This window comes from Malaclemys terrapin, chromosome 1 (genome assembly GCF_027887155.1).
Source record: "Malaclemys terrapin pileata isolate rMalTer1 chromosome 1, rMalTer1.hap1, whole genome shotgun sequence".
NCBI classification, from domain to species: domain Eukaryota; kingdom Metazoa; phylum Chordata; order Testudines; family Emydidae; genus Malaclemys; species Malaclemys terrapin.
Genome location: NC_071505.1, coordinates 181584903 through 181605255, shown reverse-complemented (window position 1 = coordinate 181605255; position 20353 = coordinate 181584903). Strand labels below are relative to the sequence as shown.

Genomic DNA, 20353 nt, shown 5'->3' with positions numbered 1-20353 from the left:
ACTTTGCCTGCATGGTTGTTGCCATGTGGAGAGCATTTTGTGCCAGGCTTGCGGTGGCAACAACAGGCATAGCCAGGCCACACCATTCCATACGAGTTAACAGAAAGATGAAGGAAGACTTGAAGGTGTGGGAACGTTTTTTGAGTCAATTTAATGGGGTGTCATTGTGGAGGGAGTAATGATTATTACAGGGAGTTTTAAAAATCCATTTGGATGTTTCTGGGGAGACAGGTTTTGGGGTGTTTTATCAAGGCAGATGATGTGCCCAAAAATGGCCTGCTATCTGGACACAAAATGGGGTTGTGTGTGATATGACTTTCCTGGAATTCTTCCCCATTTTAGTTGCAATGGTTATTTGGGGACCAGAGCTGGCTAATTAAAGGGTTTGTTTCTGGTGCGACAACATGGCAGTGCTACAGGTTATCAATTGCCAAATTTACAGATCACACAGGGTTATGAAGTTAGTGAGTTCTACAATGTTTAAACTTTAACATCTGTTTTCCTTCCAAGCATGGGATGAATAATGGCATAGCATACGCCTGGTCTCATTTTCAGTTTGACAGATTTCATGAGCTTGCACCAGGAGCTAGCAACGAACCCGAGCAGACGCCGCTGGCTTTATGGAGCCTCAGCATATGATGTTGTCAGTGGCATGGAAATTCTTGGCTCCGGGCACACAGCTCAGCTATAAAGGAAGTTTTAATGAATTCTTCCAATTTCAGGATCTGGAATGCTGGTCACAGATATTGCCCACTACAGAGGGACGTGTTTTGCGGTACCTGATCATTGACAACCCAGTTGCTGGCGTCCTTGATGATCCTGGCATAGTGCAAGGTACAACGGGCTCCTTCGGGAGAATGGGGCTTCACCTATTTGGGCTGCTATAAAAGAGTACATTGGGAGATGTCAGGGAAAACCGACTGGGTTTGTGGGGGAGGCAGCCAAGCTAATTGCTGGCACCTCCTGGTGGCGGATGTCCAGTGCAGGTACTCCATAGGGAAGGTATCCAGTGACCAGATAAATGGCCCGCTAAAGCACTTAAAAGGAGGTGCTGGATAAAGGAACAGAATGGGGGGGAGCGGGGGCTGGGACGGTATAATTGGTACGGCAGGGAGCCAACCACTCCCCATTCTTATAGCCCACCTTAACCCTCCTACGAGGGGAGTGGATGGTAAGGTCTAAGCCATGGACTGGCTGGGGACCTGGATGGGAAATGAAGGGAGTGGAAGCCCCGGGTAATGATTTGTATAAACATGGATTTGCCTTCACTGTACACTTTATCTGCTGAGTAGTCCCAGACATCTAATAATAAAGTTGCAGCCTTATTAAAATCCATATCAAGTGTCTCCTGTCCTTCTTTCAGTATAGTCAAAGTTAACTTATTCCCACTCTGTTCATACTTGATCTGAGACATTAGTCCCCAAATGTAATATATAATATAATATAATGTAATAAGTGCATGACAAAATGATTAATCAAGACAAATATTAAAAAGGCACAACAATATTTAATTCACAATATCTTACTCTTTTTAATAAATATGTAAATGATACCCTAGATGATGTATGTAACAAGAATATTTGTGTGTGTTAAAAAAACATTTTGCTTTGCTCTGCAATCTTGCTAACAATTGCTTAGAAATTGTCATTTTCGCTGGTTTGGTAATTCTTTACCCTGGTGATCTACATTTACAGAGTAAAGGGACATATCTGGAACTTATACTCTCTCTGGAGTTACCTTTCGGTGAATTTAGTAAACAAGCATGTGAAAAGGTGGCCTCTAATTGTCTAAACATGCTGTAATGAAACCAAATCACTGAAAAATTGGGAACATCAGTATATATTTACAGAGATACATAATGTTGTAAAAGGAATGTGAACTGAAGATACAGAACATATATTTGTGAAATCACGTTAGACATGTGAGAAATGCCATGATACTGCAACTCTTATAAAAGTTTGACAATCTCTCATCTTAGCTTATTTTTTGGATGCAATAAAGGTTACCCTATGAACAACAGACACCTAATAGATACTGACATCACAGAAAATGACATCTCCACAATCTTCACTCTGTCTCCAGGAAATAGTCTTATTGATCTCTGTTCAGTCCTTAATGGAGAGAAGTTCTTATGACAAAAACACAACCCACAGTTAAGCACAGAAGGACAGTCTTGCATACCAAACATCAAGCTAACTATGGTCTTCCAGTGTTAATACTTAAATCTTTCAGAACCATAATGAAAAACATTATGTGCTCAAAGTACACTTGACCTGTACACATATGGTAAGAATAAGATTCTGCCTTCCAAGTTCAATCTGTTCCTTCTCTGGCAGACCTCTTCATGTCCTCAGACATGCTAAGGTCTCACAAGCTGTGCCTTGAGCTCTTCCTCACATTTCTTTCATGTGCTGCTGATTTTCAGATTAAATATTCACAGATAAAGTTGTAAAATTCATTATGCACTGTCAGCTTTTCCAACAATGTTTTTATTAGTAGAAATAGGACACCTCTCCATAAATGTCCACATCTATAGGTTAATATAGCCTTGTGTTAGATCACCAAAACCTGTAGCTAAGTCCTTTGAGTTGCTGAGCAACCTCCAGAGATTTTCAGCTCCTCTTGAATTTAATTGAGTGGAGGATACTCTGCACTCTTCAGAATTGGACCCATTCACATTCATAGAGTGACCAGATGACCCATTTTTAAAGGGACAGTCCCATTTTGGGGGACTTTTTCTTATATAGGCGCCTCTTGCCCCTCGCCCCCTGTCCCGTTTTTTCACAGTTGCTATCTGGTCACCCTACTCAGAATCTTGAAAATAGTCACAAGGACATTCAAGTTGTGATTAAGCATTATTACTGTTCAGTATAAAACAGAAGACATTTTGAATAAGGTTTATATATAAATGTATCTAAAGTGATAGCATCATGATGTATTCTCCTTTTAAAAACAAACACACACAAAAAAATACTCCTATCTAGCCTGACCTAGACCAGATTGGGTATAAGCAAGGAGACATTCCACTTTCAAAAACAAAAGGCTCAAATGGGGAAACAATCCCTTCTTATAATTTATGTAGAGATGTATAAACTTAAATTACAAACAAAAACTGAAATCTGAAAGATGGCCTGGTGACTTGCCAACTCAACTGCAGAAGGTGAGATCTTGCAAAAGTCAGGAGCAAATGTAAATTTCCTCCTGCCCAAAAAGTCAGGATTGACAAAGCAGCACTAAAGCAAAATGAGAGATGACAACCTTGATGCAGAGATGGTCTTTTTGTTCTGTGTTTGTAAAGTACCTACTTCAATGGGGTACTGGTGTATGACTAGACCCTCAAGGCACTACAGAAATACAAATAAATAATAATAAATGTATAAGAACTGCCTATTTTCTAGATCTGGTCAATTTTTTTTCATTAGAACTGGGAAAAATACCACAAACAAAACAAGAAATGGAAAATAGCTTTTGTCGGGCTACACCAAAAGAAGGGCAGGAGACACTTGATATGGATTTAATCAGGTTGCAACTTTATTATTAGATGTGTGGGACTACCTGGCAGATGAAAGTGTACTGTGCAGGTAACTCTATGTTTAGTCAAATGACTCCCTGCCATACCAAGCATAGGAGCCCCAAACCACCACGCCCCATTCCATTCCTTTAACCAACACCTCCTTTTAAATCTTTTTAAGTCCTAGGCAATTTATCTGGTCACTGGATGCCTTCCCTCTGGGAATACCTGCCCTGACACGTGCTTCACACTTACAAAAAAAGTTGCGACATATCACCTAATCACCTTTTCTCCTCACCAAAAAAGGTCCTCCCTCACACTCACTGTGGGGAAGGTGAAAAAACCCCACTCCATTGAAGCCAATATGCTGTGAGGAAAAATTCCCAGCCCCCCTAAAAAGGAGCAACTAGCACAATGCCCACAGCAGAGATCCTAACCAAACCTGACATTTGAACCTCTATGGGAGGGAAGGTGGGTGCTGCCTTGCCTGCTGCCGTTCTTCAAACTCCTCTTTGGCTTTTCTTATTACATTTTTTACACTTAATTAGGCAGTGTTTATGTTCCTTTCTATTTACCTCACTAGGATTTGACTTCCACTTTTTAAAAAAATGCCTTTTTATCTCTCACTGCTTCTTTTACATGGTTGTTAAGCCACGGTGGCTCTTTTTTAGTTCTTTTACTGTGTTTTTGAATTTGGGGTATACAATTAAGTTGGACCTCTATTATGGTGTATTTGAAAAGTGTTCATGCAGCTTGCAGGGATTTCACTTTAGTCACTGTACCTTTTAATTTCTGTTTAACTAACCCCCTCATTTTTGCATAGTTCCCCTTTCTGAAATTAAATGCCACAGTGTCGGGCTGTTGAGGCATTCTCCTCATCACAGGGATGTTTAATGTTATTATATTATGGTCACTATTTCCAAGCAGTACTGTTACAGTTACCTCTTGGACGAGCTCCTGCGCTCCACTCAGGACTAAATCGAGAGTTGCCTCTCCCCTTGTGGGTTCCCGTATGGGTTCCAGCTGCTCCAAGAAGCAGTCATTTAAAGTATCAAGAAATTTTGTCTCTTCATTTCGTCCTGAGGTGACATGTTCCCGTCAATACGGGGCTAATTGAAATCCCTCACTATTACTGAGTTCTTAATTTTGATAGCCTCTCTAGCTTCCCTTAGCATTTCATCGTCACTATCACTGTCCTGGTCATGTGGTCAATAATAGATCCCTAATGTTATATTCTTATTAGAGCATGAAATTACTATCCATAGAGATTCTATGGAACAAGTGGATTCAGTTAAGATTTTTACTTCATTTGATTCTACATTTTCTTTCACATATATTGCCACTTCCCCGCCCCCACCCTCCACCCCCGCACGACCTGTTCTTTCCTTCCGATATATTTTGTACTCCGGAATGATTGTGTCCCATTGATTGCCCTCAGTCCACCAGGTTTCTGTGATTCCTATTATATCAATATCATCCTTTATAACGAGGCACTCTAATTCACCCATCTTATTATTTAGACTTCTAGCATTTATATACAAGCACTGTAAAAAATTGTCTGCCCTTTTCTGAAGTGTCCAATTCTTTTTTATGTGAATGTTTCTCGTCTGATCTGGCCCCTAGATTATCTTCTTCCATCCTCTCCTCCTGACTAAAACCTAGAGACTCCCTATCAATAGTCTCTCCTCTAAGAGAAGTCACTGTCCGATCCATGTGCTCCTCTGCAGCAGTCGGCTTTCCTCCACAAAGCTGACTGCCACCCACCTTTTTGCAGTAGTTTCTGACCTCCTTCCCACCACCACCGTAAAGTACTGCTACCTTCCTTCGGGAAGCCCGGACAACATTCCCCCCTTCAGGTGCGGTGCAATCATTTTGTTTAAACAGAAAAAGGTCGGAAAATGTCTGGGTTGCCATAAAATGTTAGGTTTTCATCGAGAAACCAATCCCCCCCCCCCCTCCATTTTTTTTATACTTGAAAAAATTCAAAAAAATTTTCTACAAGAACAAAATTGTTTTCATCAAATCTTATCACAGGAAAAAATAATTTCTCCAATCAGCTTTACTGTTAACATATAATACAAAGCAGAATGAGAATCCAACCACCCTCCCAGCTAATGGAAGGTATCACGAACTGAGTACTCATTGGTTTCAGAGTAGCAGCCGTGTTAGTCTGTATCCGCAAAAAGAACAGGAGGGCTGTAGTCCACGAAAGCTTATGCTCTAATAAATTTGTTAGTCTCTAAGGTGCCACAAGTACTCCTGTTCTTTTTGAGTACTCATAGGAGAGAATAGAATAAAGGAAGAAGTTCCTCAGGTGTCAGTCCAGAGAGGTCTTTTCTTACACTCAGATGTCTGGAAGTATGACAGAAAAAGTACACACTCAACAAAATATATAAAAAACACATAACAAAGAATAGTTTTAAAAGCATCATCATGCCAGCAAATAGAATTTTCAGCTAATACTCTCGGCACAGAAATAATATACAGGACAGGAATTCACTCCTGACAAAAATAAAGGATATTTATGCAATCTCATCGTGCTATGAATGGTAAAACCAGGCTACTTCAACAATGAAGTTAGGAAAACTGTAAAAAATTTCCACTCTAAAAAAGTCCAACAAGCACAATGAACAATTGTAAAAAGAATCATATAAATCATACAGCATACATGATCAAAAATATTCACAGAATTCTAATACAAACTCATGGATGGGTGGGGGAAGAGGAAGTGAATTTTACCCAAGTGCTAAGAAACTGTTGGACTCAATGCCTGGCACATAAATTGGCACAAATCCATTTAACATCCAATCATTCAGCCACAATGCTTCAATGACTTAGCAACATGATCTGAATACTGAATGTCTTAAAAACAATTTTGACGGGTGTCACAAAGCCATAGACCAAACCAAAAAAGAAAATAAAACAACCTCTGAGACATACACAAACCACAAACAGTGCATTTGCATTGAAAGGTAAATTCCTCTACAAAAATATTCTACTTTCAACATAGCATTGACCTGGGCAATGACGAGCTAAAGCTGTTTAATGATTAAAAGACACAAAGGTAAAATTTTCTCATTTATTCCAAAAGTTGCATATAATACCTGCGAGACCTATATTATTTTGATTTTATAAACATAAAGAAACCATCTTCCTTGTAATCAGTGAGCATGGTTTATCTCAAAAAGAATCAGTTTATTACATCAGCATGTCTTTTGGTCCTCTTATACTATTATAGAGCACTAATGTTCCTGAGATACTCACTCACCTGAGAAGCAGAAGTATACCCACTATTTAGATTCCATAAAGGTACAGCTTGATCTTGATCTTGTATCCTTCACTTGAGATGTTTGCCTATTTACTTAATAAGGCTTGCAGAATAAGGCTGTTATGGTGCATATTATTCACAGCTGTGAATAGCTCCTGAAAGCTGCAATTGAAACAACACCTGAATCTGCAAGCCTCACTTGAGAACAAAACTCAGTTTTGAGAGTGAGAGTTCTGTGCATGGAAATATTGCAGTTTCATACCCAAAATTTAGTCAGCAGAGTTCCTCGTGTTAAACAATTTCCCAAAATCAGCGTACATTCAGAATATATTACTATAGATTGGCCACATGAGAAAAATTAGGATTATGAATTTCAAACACTGAAAGCAGGGTGCTGACACTGACAACTTTACACTCATACAGAGTGTGTATGGGCATTATTGTATTTTATGTAAAACCTTTTATTACTGATTATTCATGTTCAAAAAAGAGACCAGCTTGACTTTCAGATCCCAGGCTGAGTATAAAACACTGAAATTTAGAGAGGAAAATCATTTTTACTTACAAAGTGAGCATATCTCATACAGAGTCATTGAGCAGCAATAACGTCTTGATATAACTGACTTTCATCTTTGTAATTTTCAATTATTTTTGTATATGAAAATCAATAATTTAATGTTGAATTTTCAAAAAAAGGAAATTCCTTTCATTTATATCAAAATATAAATACAATTAACAGGTTGAAAACTGCTTGAAAACATGCAGGTATTTTACAAATGGAACATGAAACATTAAGAACCAAGGGTCTGTAGTAATGAAGTCCTCACATAAGTACCAGTAGCAGGGTCAGGCCTCAAATTCTCCACTTGTATATGCAGATGCAACACCCAGTGACTTCAGTATGGATTGCACATGTGTATCAGAGGGGAGAATTTGACCCCATAATCATAATAGATGAATACAGTAATATCTGACTGTATTCATCTATTATGTCTGACACACAGTACCTGCTAGAGCAAAAGAAATATTGTAATTATGTTATTTGCCAGAAAGTACTATTCAACAATGATTTTTTCTGCATATCTAAGGAAGCATTATTTGAATGTGAAGTGCTTGGAAAAAGATGACTGACAACACTGATCACTATGCCCAAAAATTATGAAACAAAAAAGTTTATGTATGATTAGCCCCCTGGGCATCAACATAAAACACAAGAGTCCATACTTTTGCTGGTTGAACACTATTCTAACTATACTCCTAATATCCAGTTCATAAACAATATGTGAATGTTCTGTGACTCCAAAGAAAATGGTAGGTACTATTTTATTTCTAGCAATCATCCTTCAGCATTTCATAAACAGAAACAAATACACCTCTATCCCAATATAATGTGACCCGATATAACACAATTTCGGATATAACGTGGTAAACAGCGCTCCGGGGGGGGGAGGGCGGGGCTGCGCGCTCCGGCGGATTAAAGCAAGTTCGATATAACGCGGTTTCACCTCTAACGTAGTAAGATTTTTTGGCTCCGCAGTACAGCATTATATCGGGGTAAAGGTGTACTTGATTGGTTTTTGTTAATTTTGCTTTGATTGTTTAGTAGAAAAAGGACAGTATTTATCTCTTATGTTATAGTTTAAGAGAAATTCTAGAGTTTGCATTATTCATGAGCAAAGGATGGAACCACCCCTCTCTGTGATTTATTAAGGTGGCCATCCAGGAGGTACTTTGGAAACACCTGCATACAATCTGGCTAGAAGTGCTATTATTTCTCATTGCTCTATACCTCTCTCTCCAAATACTTCATCTCTGCTTGAAATTCCTCATTTGAAACATAGGACAGGTTTAAAGCCACCCTCACAAAGCACTAAACAATGTAGGCGGAATTCAGCCCTGCTGCAACACTCTTGAAATTAATGGATTTGAAACTGTCTACACCAGGTCTGAACATGGTCCAGTGTGTTTTAATAATGAGAACAGTAATGGAAATTTGTTTAACTTTAGAATCCATGATACGTTCCAAAGAATGCTATTTGAATAAAACATTGAGGACACCATCATTTTGTCTAGTATAGTGCCCAACTACTTCCATTTAAGAATTTCAGTCTACACAAAAACCACGCCATTCTTCTTGGTATTTAAACTAGGGCTGCACTGTAAATAGTCAGTGTAAACTTCATTGATTAGAAAAGGAAACTGCAGATGCCAGCAACAGAATATATTACTATTAATATCTTATATTTATGTATCATTTTTCAACCCAGAAAATTCTAAAGAACTTTACAAAATGATATATCATTAAAGAACCACTTCACAAACTGCTGAAATGCATCCACCTTTAGTAGTTGTTTATGAGTGCTCAGCAACATTGTACAACTGTTTAGAACAAGAAATAAAAAATAATCTACCCAGCTGAAATTACATAGAGAATTTTAAGTAGGCAAAACACAAACTATTTTAGCCAGGATATAAAGGGAAAAGGCTGATCTATTTTTCAGAGAAATTTATGGTACTATTGATGACCATGAACAATCAGGATCCCATTTTTATATCTTCTCTAAAAGATGGTAGTTGTCAGTTCTGACTGGGAAGGAATTATGCCCAAACCTACTGAATTATCAAAATCACTTCCTGCAGCATCCAGATTTGCCTTGGATGTTTTCTGTTCAAGTGCTGACCAGATCAGACCTGACCCTGCTTTCAGTGTGAGAGCTGAGGAGATCACAACCTGTCTTTAATATGGCTGCAGCCTCACCGAAAGATCTATCAATGCATTATTTGACAGACATATTCAGAACAAAGTTCCTCTCTTAATCCTATTTCTCAACAGATCCCATTATATCATACTGTAAATCAATAAACAATATATTTCTATTCTAAAAAAATGAAGGATAAGGGAAAACATTACAAAAGTATTTTACAGTAGTTTGTTTATGGATAGGTGTCTCATCTGGAGTGTCGCAACTGCAGATAACTCGAAATTCATCATATAGAAACACGTTTCAATGCATAATCATTCCTTACTGAAATTAATCACATTGGAAACAAGAAGGAAATAATTCCTGTTAGAAGGCCAAATCCTGTTTGTTATCCTCACACATACAGTCTCATTGAAGTCAATGGAAATACTCATCTGAGTAAAGTGAACAAGTTTTGGTCATGGCACCAATAGTTTTCTAGAAATAATTACAGTACACATATCTCACTTTGCAGTAGATCTTACTTTAGACTCAGAAGTTCAAGACACTGCTTCGGTGCCAGGTCATTAAGGCTGTAAATTCTCAAGCATAGGTGTATCACTATGAATGTTCTGTTAATTAAGTCCTTAAAGAAAGTGTGTTCCATAAACCACATCAAAAGTTATCCAACTAGATGGTATCTTCCCAATCTATATTTCTTCAAAATCCAAACTGTTCATTGTGGCTCCAAATCAGAAAGGTACTTGTACAGGTGCTAGGGCCTGATCCAAAGCCCACTGAAATCAGTAGAAAGACTCCAATTAACTGCTCTACGCAGTATATCAGGCCCATGAGACTTCAGTGGAACTACTCACAGGCTGAGCAACGGCTTATAAAACTATATTTGTCTGTATATGTTTGTAACTGTTTCTTTTTTACAAAACAATAGAAACTTTTCCAACAGAATATCTAAAACACCCTGTGATTTTTGCTTGGTAATGTTTTTTTTCAGGGGGCAGTGTTGGTTTTGGCAGGGTTTTGGTTTTGGTATGAGCAGAGATGGTGTCCCTAGCCTCTGTTTGCCAGAAGCTGGAAATGGAAGACCGGGGATGGATCACTTGATGATTACCTGTTCTGTTCATTCCCTCTGGAGCACCTGGCATTGGCCTCTGTCAGAAGACAGGATACTGGGCTTGATGGACATTTGGTCTGTGTAAGGAAACTATTCAAAATATCAATTTGTTGAAGTGAATGTAGCATTATCTTGTTGAAGCTGGCCATCACAAGATTACTGAGGTAATACCAAATAGTGTTCTAAATGCTGAACTTGTAGTTGGAAATTATTCTGAGTTTAGCCACTGAAAATTCAATTATTTTATCAACAGCCTAGAGGATAGAGTTGTGGGGTATTATTTTTGTTTGCTTGTTTTTTAGATTTAGCTATCATAATTGATCAAATTTAAAATGCTTGATATTAATAAGATATTTTTAAGATGACAGGCATAATTTTAGTCTTTCAGCCTTAAATGTGCCTTCAAAAATCTTGAATTACTGCAATTTAATATAATATCCACATTTTTTCTTGCCAAGTCACTTCACTTTGTGACCTTCAAAATCATTAAATTGGCCCAGTCCAATAATCATAATTTATAATATGGGCAACCCTAGGATATGCTTCATTAACCACATTACCCTAATTTTATAAAATAAATAAATGTTATAAAATCAAAAATGTCCTTTAAGATTAGATGGGACAGATCCTTAGCTGGAATAATTTGGAATAGTTCCATTGCCTAATATTTGGATATAAAGGTCTATCTGAATTCCATAACTGACTGAAATATGTGTCCTCGTCTCTCATACTGTACCTTACAATGCAGGTACAACAGCATAATTAGCCACAAATTGTAATTTAAACAAAATTATAAGTCATAATTTTCTAAAATGTCATCATTTTAATAACTTGACCTTTTTGAATGGGAATCTGTGGCATCAGCTGAATGTAAACTTCCTTCAGTAATTTAAGAAAACCATGTACAAACATGATACAATCACCAGGGCTGGACAACCTCTGCGGAAAGGTCACAAAAAGGGGAAATAAATAGAGTGTTCATGTTCCAAGGTCTTTTTAAAAAAAAGCAGGAAGTTCATTTTCTCTTGCAAGACGTTTATAATTTGGTAATTTCTCTATGTTAACACTCATCAAGCATGATAAAAGTATTTTTAAATAAATAAACAACTTCCACTAGAAAAAAACAAAACAAAAACATTAATTCAAACTATTAGGAAGAATCAGTGCTTTCTCTCTGGTGCTTTATTCTATAAAAGAGCTCCTGGGAGTTTCTCTCCATTTTTTCCACTTCATAGCGCTGTTGCAAACTAACTTAAAACGCCTCCATCCTCCAAATACAGGGATGTTTGTTTCTTTCTTTCTTTCTTTGTAAGAAATGTTCAGTTTCCTCACCATCCACCTTCAGGTGACGCTTCTGAAACAACCCCTTCCTTGGTAAAAGATCACTCTTGGTATCCTTGTATCCACCCAAAATAGGACTCTTCCATCAGTTGGTGAACAGTAGACTCTCAGACATTCTGGGTTGGCTGCAATGCACTTCCTTTTTGGGGAGATGAGGGTAGAAGTGTATTTTATTTTTATTTTGTTGCTGATGTGTTTATAAATGTGTAACTGGGAGAGAAAGGAGATTTTCAAGGTACTAGAAGGCACCCAAAACCTTGGCCCAACCAGACGTTGACATCTGGGTAAAATCCTGGCCCTACTGAAGTCAATGGCACAATTCCCATTGACTTCTGTAGAGCCAGTATTTCATCCCTGCAATTTCACTCAAAAACAGACTATGTGACACACCTGGCCTCTATTTTGAGAGATGTTCCTGATTGATGAATAAACCCTTATTAGAACTTCCTGGGAGGAAACACTGCATGTGGCTAGCAGGAAACACAGCAGCAGAACTGATTAATGTCTGCATAGGCAACACAGAGGTAAGAACTAAAAACATGCTTCTTTCCCCATATTACATCAGGGAAGGATGAAACTTCAAGCACAGGGAATGGCAGGGAAAACCATTTGATAAGCACACAGATGCATCTCTTACCACAGCATCATGTGTGGGTTTAAAATAACTGAAATTTGACCGTAGCAGTTTTTGTATTCCAGCTTAATGAAAGGGAAGGATTATAGTGTGGCAACCCAGAGAAAAGTCTCCTACCCATACCAGTAAAATTTTGAACACTGACATCTTGAATGGTTCATTCACTATCAATCAGTGTCCCTAGTTACTAGTAAAGATTGAGTAAGCCTACTCTTTTTTGTTCCCATATTTCCACACCTGATAAAAGATCAATTTATATATAGCCTAGTATTGTTGGGGGTATTTGGGGGTTTTGGTTGTTTTTTCCCCCAGTGCTAATTTAATGTGGACCTTTCCACACTGGAAGGATTCTCTCGCACCTATGAGAGGTTACAAAAAAAATATCTTTTTTAGTTGCAGTTTAATGACATTGCCAGTGAAAAGGAACTTGCTCCTCTATGATGAAAGTTAGGAGTGGGAGTATTTGGCCTCGTTAGCTAATTATGACATTGATAAGCACTTAAGTTAGTCAGTTTTTCACTTCTGTCATTTGCTTGCAGTCAGCTGCTTAGTTTCAAAACGTTTTGACTGCTTAAAAGGGAATACATCATAATTTCCTTTCCCCAATCTAACAGCACTTCCCAACGAAATAGCTTCAATCATGCTTCATAAAATCCACTGCAACTATATTGCTGGAAACATAAATCCTCAACCTAGATTTTTAGTATTTCTATAGCAAATGACTCCAGTGATGGTTAACTAGCTTATTTTTGTATCCAGCCTCCTTCTCTATTAAAAAAATATAATGTACAGATGATTCAGATTTTTTTTAAAATACTTGTGCTGGTGATGTGAATGTCTTTGCTACAGTATCCCCAAATATTCAGACTGAGTAGAAGATAAATCCCAAGTGTCTACAGAGCAGCCTTTCAGATTGTGAAAGGCATTTCAAGAAATCCTTCAGTTTTTGTGTCATTTCCTTTGAGTAAACATTTATCTATACATTCCTTGCCTAGACAATGTTTATTTTTCAGAAATCCTGATTTTTTTTCTCCCGTAGCAACCTAAATAAAGAGATTTTCTATACACAGATGCTTCTTTCACTCCCATTCACCATTTATTGCAGCCGATTGAGGTTGTTTGTTCCTTCCACATCTAGACAGTCTCATTCTCCCTTATTTTCTAATACAGTTCCCTTGCTCTACAAAAATAGTGGTTGTCTGTTGACAGTGCCATCGGATATTATATATATACCAAATACACACACATACATACAACTCTGTCATTTGTCATTGTTAAAACTCTTGTTCAGCCTCCCTTAATGGTATTTGTAAATTTTACCCCCACTGCGTAACTCCTGGCATTTGTAATGCTAGATTTCCGGGCTATGCAATCCTTTTCAAGCGCAACTAGAGAATAATCACAATTTGCAAACTTGCTTTCTTCCATTCTCGGCCTTCTAGGCACTGCAAACACCACCTGTATACCCTCTACACCTAGCTGGGTCAATGCAAATTCTGAGGGATGCTTCCCCCACCCCAGTGTATGGCTATGGTGAAAATCCTCCAGACTGTTACTGAATTGTTAACTGTGATAGCTCCAGAGCTCACTCGGAGATGGTGAAAGCACAGAGGCATTTCTGCATAGCTCAAGAGCATCTGATGGCTCTTTGCTACTTACCACTTCTTAAACAAAATGTCCTACGTGCCAGGGGCTTTAAACATACAGTAACTGCAATTACGTGGGGATTTGCAGTGCTCTACAGCCCCAATGTTTTAAGCGCAACAGTTCGCACAGGCACTTTACAAGCTAGTGTATAAAATCTCTCTGCCATAGATAGTCATTCCTAATGCTCCCTGGTCTGTGTGTGAGTGTTGCTAATCTGCATCTGATTGTGTCACTTCAGCTCCTATGGCGGGGGGCAGGGGAGAGGGGAAATGAAGGCTTCACATCCAAAATGTCAAGCTGTGCTTGAAGAATGATAGAAGACAGACTCTCTCTCTCTCTTTTCTTAATACAGCCAGATACTAAGAAGCACAATCACCTGAATGGAGCTCTACCACCCCCTGCTGGCAGAAAAGCAGCAGAGGGGGAAACTGTCTGGAGCACCAGCTCCAACACCGTCCCTTAACTGATTTTTTTTCTTTTTCCCCCTAAAAGGAATTGCATGCGACACACATACACAAAATCATTTTTCACCAGGTCCTGGAATTTAGTGTGGTGACTCCAGATGTAATTTGTAGATCCTTGCACGGGGGACTAGGAGGGAAGAAAGAGACTGGTGTAGCAATCTAGTTCAGTTTTAAATTAACGCCAAAAACTTGTCCGAACAGTTTGAAATAGTGTAATTAGTTTACACAAAGGGGCACTGTCAATGTGTCATAACCACAAGCACAACCCCTCCTATCTGTCCCCCTCTTCTTTCTCTCTCCCTAGAAGTAGAAAAAATCCCTAAATAAACATACAGGTAATATACAAAACACCAAATCTATATCTTAGGGACAACTGCTGTACGATGTGTATACTTGTAGTGAGGAAAATTAAAGCAAACAGTACATACAGGTGAAATCTTAGTATATTTCACTTCTCTCCAAACACCTGCCTTTTTAGCATTATTTTATTTTCAATGTTATACACTCATCCCTATATCCGGACATATAGATACTCACACATTCACCTCACTGTCACAGATACCCTGCTTTACTGATCACAACAATTCTTTTTCACTTCCCAATAGACTGAAATGAACCATCGTCAGCCACTTCTTGTTACAGAAGGAGAAAGATCTTGACAGGCAGGCTTCAAGTATTACTTCTCACCGACAACGGAGTGCGGGGGGGGGGGGCACAAAATCCTTTTTCTTAAAAATAAAGCCCACTTTGGCTGCACACAAAATAGCAGACCGTATTTCAAAACATGCCTCGGTTTGAGGTTGTCTTTTTTTTTACTGACACAAACTCTTCAAAAAGAAAAAAAAAAAGAAAAAAGAAAGAAAGAAACCACACACACACAAAACCAACAACCGAAAACACATTAATTATTAGAAAAAAATACTAAAAGAAAGACAAGATCCCAAGCAAAGCAGCTAAGTGCAGTTAGCATCTTCCAGCTTTTTTTTTTCTTTTCCATCTAAATGACATTTTTTTTTCTTGTAGACATTTTTTTAAGAGATAATAAAATACAACTTTGGTGGGTGGAGAGGTTAAACAGGCTTTTTTCCCGATGGCCTTTGGGGTGAGATCTTTGCTTATTTTTGGTTACTGTAATTAGGACGCATTCTGGTGTGGAGGGTAGCTAGGAAATGCAAGAAAGCCCCGCTCCTACCTTGCCCGCTACTGAGGAGCAATCCGAGCAGGTAGAGAGAGAGGCGGCTCATGTTCAGGAGCTCACGCTGGTGGACAGTTCCCAAGTTAGAGATGCCGAGCACAGGAAAACCCAGCCGCCGCCGCCGCTCTGGCCGCAGCTCCCGGCTCGCACGCACAGCCCGGGCAGCGCCGCTCGCCAAGTGACTGCCAGCGCCGCTCCGCGCCGCACTATATCAGGGAGGCAGCGGAGGAGGAGGCGAGTAGGCGGAGGGGGAGAGAGCGTGTATCCCTCCGCGCGTGCTCGCTCTCTCTCTCTCTCTCTCACACATGCAGGATCGGGGATTCCTCCGCCGCTCAGCTCGCTGCCGCTGCCGAGCGCCCTTCCCCGCCCGGCCCGGCGGCTGGTGCAGCCTGGCGGGAGGGAGGCATCGGTCTGGCCTGGCCGATGCAGCCCGCGGGAGCAGCGGCGGCTGGGCTGAGGAAGCTACCTGGGGGTTGCACGGGGCTGCGAGGCTGCTCCTCTCCCCGGGAGAAGCGGGGGCTGCCGGTGCCGGGGGCGTTGCCGGCAAGGGGCGCAGGGCTGTGCGGCAGCGGGGGCGCTAGCCGGGCTTTGCGGGGAGCTCACTATACGCCGGGGAGGTGAGCAGCGCTGGGGTTGCAGCTCGCTTTTGGCTCGCAGCCGGAGCTCGCCTTTGTAGGAGGGCTTGTGCCTGTCACCTGCCGGAGTCGGGCCAAAGTGCCTTGGGCAGGGTGCGGGAGGCAGAGGTGGGTGCATTTGGTCTTTCATTCTTGGGGCAGACATTCTTGGCACAATGGGTTGCTGCGGTGGGTGCTCCTGCACCCCTGGCTTGAAATGGTTCCCACCATATCCAGGGTTTACAGTTTGGTTCAATGGCTCTCAGCACCCCCACTAGACAGATTGTTCCAGCACGCCTGAGGGCAGGTGTGAAGGCGTTTGCCTGGGGAGTGTCCCTGTTCTCTCCCCCGTGTTGTGAGGATAATGCTGTGGTTTGTCTCTGTCTTGTCAGCCTTTCTGTGTGTGACAATACTGTAATATTATTAGGCAATGAGACATATAGGAGTCTCATTTATGTTTGAAAAATGTCACAGATCTTTACACCTATTCATTTACTTGTCTAGGAAATTTCCTGTTTTGACTTTTTATTAGGAAAAAAGGGGGGGGGGCGAGGGGAGATTCTCTACGATTTATAGGAGTCTATTTTGAAACCATTCTACACTAAAGCATACAGCTTGCACTCTTTACATTTCCTGATACTACGGTCAGTACAGTCTCATTACAGATCTTGCTCTATAAAGAGTCCACTTTCTTAAAAAAGAAGAAAATATAGGAATTTTTAATCAGCATGACTATGAAAAGGTAAAATTCATCCTGTTCTTCATTGAACTTTGGACTCAGGAGCCTCGTGTAGGAACTCATCACCTTTTCCCCTCTCTGATAAATCTGCGTCTATCTCCAAGCATGTATTTTGACAGAGAGCTGTGATATGCAATTAACATAATTAATATTTCCATAATATTTGAGATCCTTTTCCCTCCATCCTCTTATTTGGGGAAGGGAACACTTTATAGAAAACTAACCTAAAGTAACGTGATACATATCTTCAGCCTGACACTTGCTGGGAAATACTCATAAAAAAGTGGAGCTACAGGAAAGGAAGATCATACCTTTAGCCAAACCTTGCTGGACACAACAAGAAATTTAACAAAACTGAATGGTTGCCTTTAGTGGATGACATTTAGAATCCTCTGAAATATATTCAGATAATATTAATAGAGAAAAAAGTGAGATACTTGTGGTCAGTGGTTAATCTTTATAATATAAATCAAATGTGTAATTATTCCAAGGATATGCTAGGCCACCCTGCTCTTACAGGGAAACATTTTTGGAGCATACATTACAAAATGAAAAAGAAGCAGTTTCTTGTACAATGAAAATGAGCTTGGTGACTGTCATTCTGTATGAAATATTGGTGAAACCAATATATGGCAGGTTCAGCAGTCTGTGACTTTAATAGGCTATGGATCTAATCCAAGCCTAAAAGGGAAGACTCCAATTGATTGCAATGGACTTTGGGCCCTGAGTTAGGAAAGCACTTCAGCATATGCTAAATCCATACTTATGTACCTTCCTGAATAGGAATGTTTTCCTGAAACACAGTCTTTGTGCCCAGCTAGAAAAGTAGACTTTGAGACAAAGAGGGGGGCGGAAAGTTACTGCACAAGGCAAGAACCCCTTTGCATTAAGCAGATTGGATTCCATTGCCAAATTAATTTATCTTTGGTTTTAATTTTATTTTGAAAACACTACCATGCAACAACTTGATATATAACAGAACGTAGGTTATCAATATTAGGGGAAAAAAAGCATTAAAAAAACAAGACCAGAAATTAAGACACCAAAACAGACAGTACGCGCTTCTTAACATCCACAGTTTAACATAGAGATTGAAATAATATAACAGAGGTTCATGTAACACAGCCTATGATCTTAACTTACAGTAAATGGCAAGAAATCACATATGAAGTTCATATTGGTCATTTACAAGATTTTGCTGATGATTATATTCAAAAGATACTACAGTACAAGAGGAGTCAGGAGGTCAGTGGTCACAAACTCCAGTTAGAATACCCCAATTGGAAAAATAAAATTGTAGTCCTTTATGACCCCAGATTTTTTGTATTTTCAGTTATAAACCTGCTAAGAGTTTCTCCATCAGTGCTGTGTCCAAGTATACAAATGTTATTGCCCTGAACTGGGATTAGAATTCTGATTCTTCATTCTGACACTGTTTCTAAAATACATTTTCCTGAAGCAGCAGACAGCTGAGATATGGGCTGTTTGAGCAAATAGAGCTAAAGGGATGGGCTTTTTTCTTTTTAATTGAAGAAAGGTCAACAATGAAGTAAGATGTGACAGAATATGACACTCAGAACTTGAAAATAAAGACTACAAGACAATGGGAGAAATAATCATACCTGCTACAATCCCCACGTAGGTGGTTTTTGATGATCATGACAGCATATTAAATGAACAGAAGATTTGAATTTGGAAGCACTGTAAAACTTTAATCCCAATCTACATCAATATAACTGTAGTATCTGCCATTCCTTGGATAAAATAGACACTGTGCCTTCAAGAGAATGGTCCATACTGGAACAGTCATTTGTGAGTCTTTTACATAACCATTCCTTAAACAGTAAGGACCTATTTTCTGAATAAGATCACATGCATAACAAGTGCATTGATAAAAAAAAAAAGTTCAATTGTTCATGATTACATGCTGCTTACTCAACATGCACATTGTTACATGAGGCCTGTAATGTAACTGCCATCAAATGTAACACCCGAAAAGGTGAAGAGAATGCCCAACTCTATAACGTTCTGAAACAGAGTAATAATCAGTCTCAGAAGTGGCTTTAATGTGAAAGACTGAAAGTCAATGTTGATGTGTCACCACAACATTTAAAGACGAAACAGCAGTCACTGGGAAAAATTAATGAGAAGGAAAAAGGATGTCATAATTTAGGGGTAGCCATTATTAGATCCATATTTTATTATTTATTATTTGTGTTATCATAGCACCTAGGAGCTCCAGTCATGGACCATGGCCCCATTGTGCTAAATGCTGGACAAATACAAAACAAGCCAATACATTAATCTAATTTGCAGTGAAGGTGATAAGTTTCACAACGCACAACGAATAACATGTCCCTGAAACATGCATATTACTATTTATTACAAAACAGCAAGGGAGTTCAGCAAAGCTTTGGATTTTGAATATTCAAAACTTTATTAAGTCATATGCTAGATGCTTCATACAAGGATGGTTTGACTATAATATTGTATAGGAAATATAGGGGGAAATATTAAGGGCTAAATTTTGCCACCTTTAATCAGGGTGAGTACTTAAGTGGTGCCATTAATTTCAATTAATTTCAGTGGGACTACTTGTAAACTACTAGTCAGCACAAGTAAGAGTGACAAAATTAGGCCCTGAACATATGGTGGCAAAATCTCAGCTGGTGTAAATTGTCATAGCTCCATTGACTGGTGTAAATTGTCATAGCTTTGTTTAAGTCACTGGAGCTATGAACATTTATGTCAGCTGAAGATTTTCCCTTCCTTTGTAAGCTCTATGAGACACAGACATTATTTGTAAAGGCTTTCATTTGCTATCTGAATAATACAGTAGCAATTATTTCAAAAAATATTATTTGATGCATGCACATATTACACAAATATAATTAAATACTAAAACAAATTCTGCTGATAATGTTGTATATTGAATTATGTGGTTCCTTGTTCACATTCCACATTCCAGCTTGTTCACAATCCATTCACCACCTAGCTTTGTCTAACTATCTTCTACAGTTTGAAATTTTCATGAAGTACCTTGAAAATCAGTTCAGTATCTCTGGGAACATATGATCATGGCTGACAATTATTTCAGAATAAACCATGGCATTTATAGTACTAAAGA

At 39.1% G+C, this 20353-nt stretch overlaps 1 protein-coding gene across 2 annotated transcripts in view; it reads right to left on the bottom strand.

Moving 5' to 3' along the window:
• Positions 1-16034, bottom strand: part of NCAM2 (neural cell adhesion molecule 2) — a 529484-nt gene extending 513450 nt beyond the window's left edge. For both annotated transcript variants that reach the window (XM_054047466.1, XM_054047474.1), the window contains exon 1: positions 15871-16034. In XM_054047466.1, the coding sequence (XP_053903441.1) occupies positions 15871-15922 (52 nt within the window). In that variant the 5' untranslated portion in view covers positions 15923-16034. The remainder of the gene's footprint in view (positions 1-15870) is intronic.
• Between the last annotated feature and the right edge of the window lie 4319 nt (positions 16035-20353).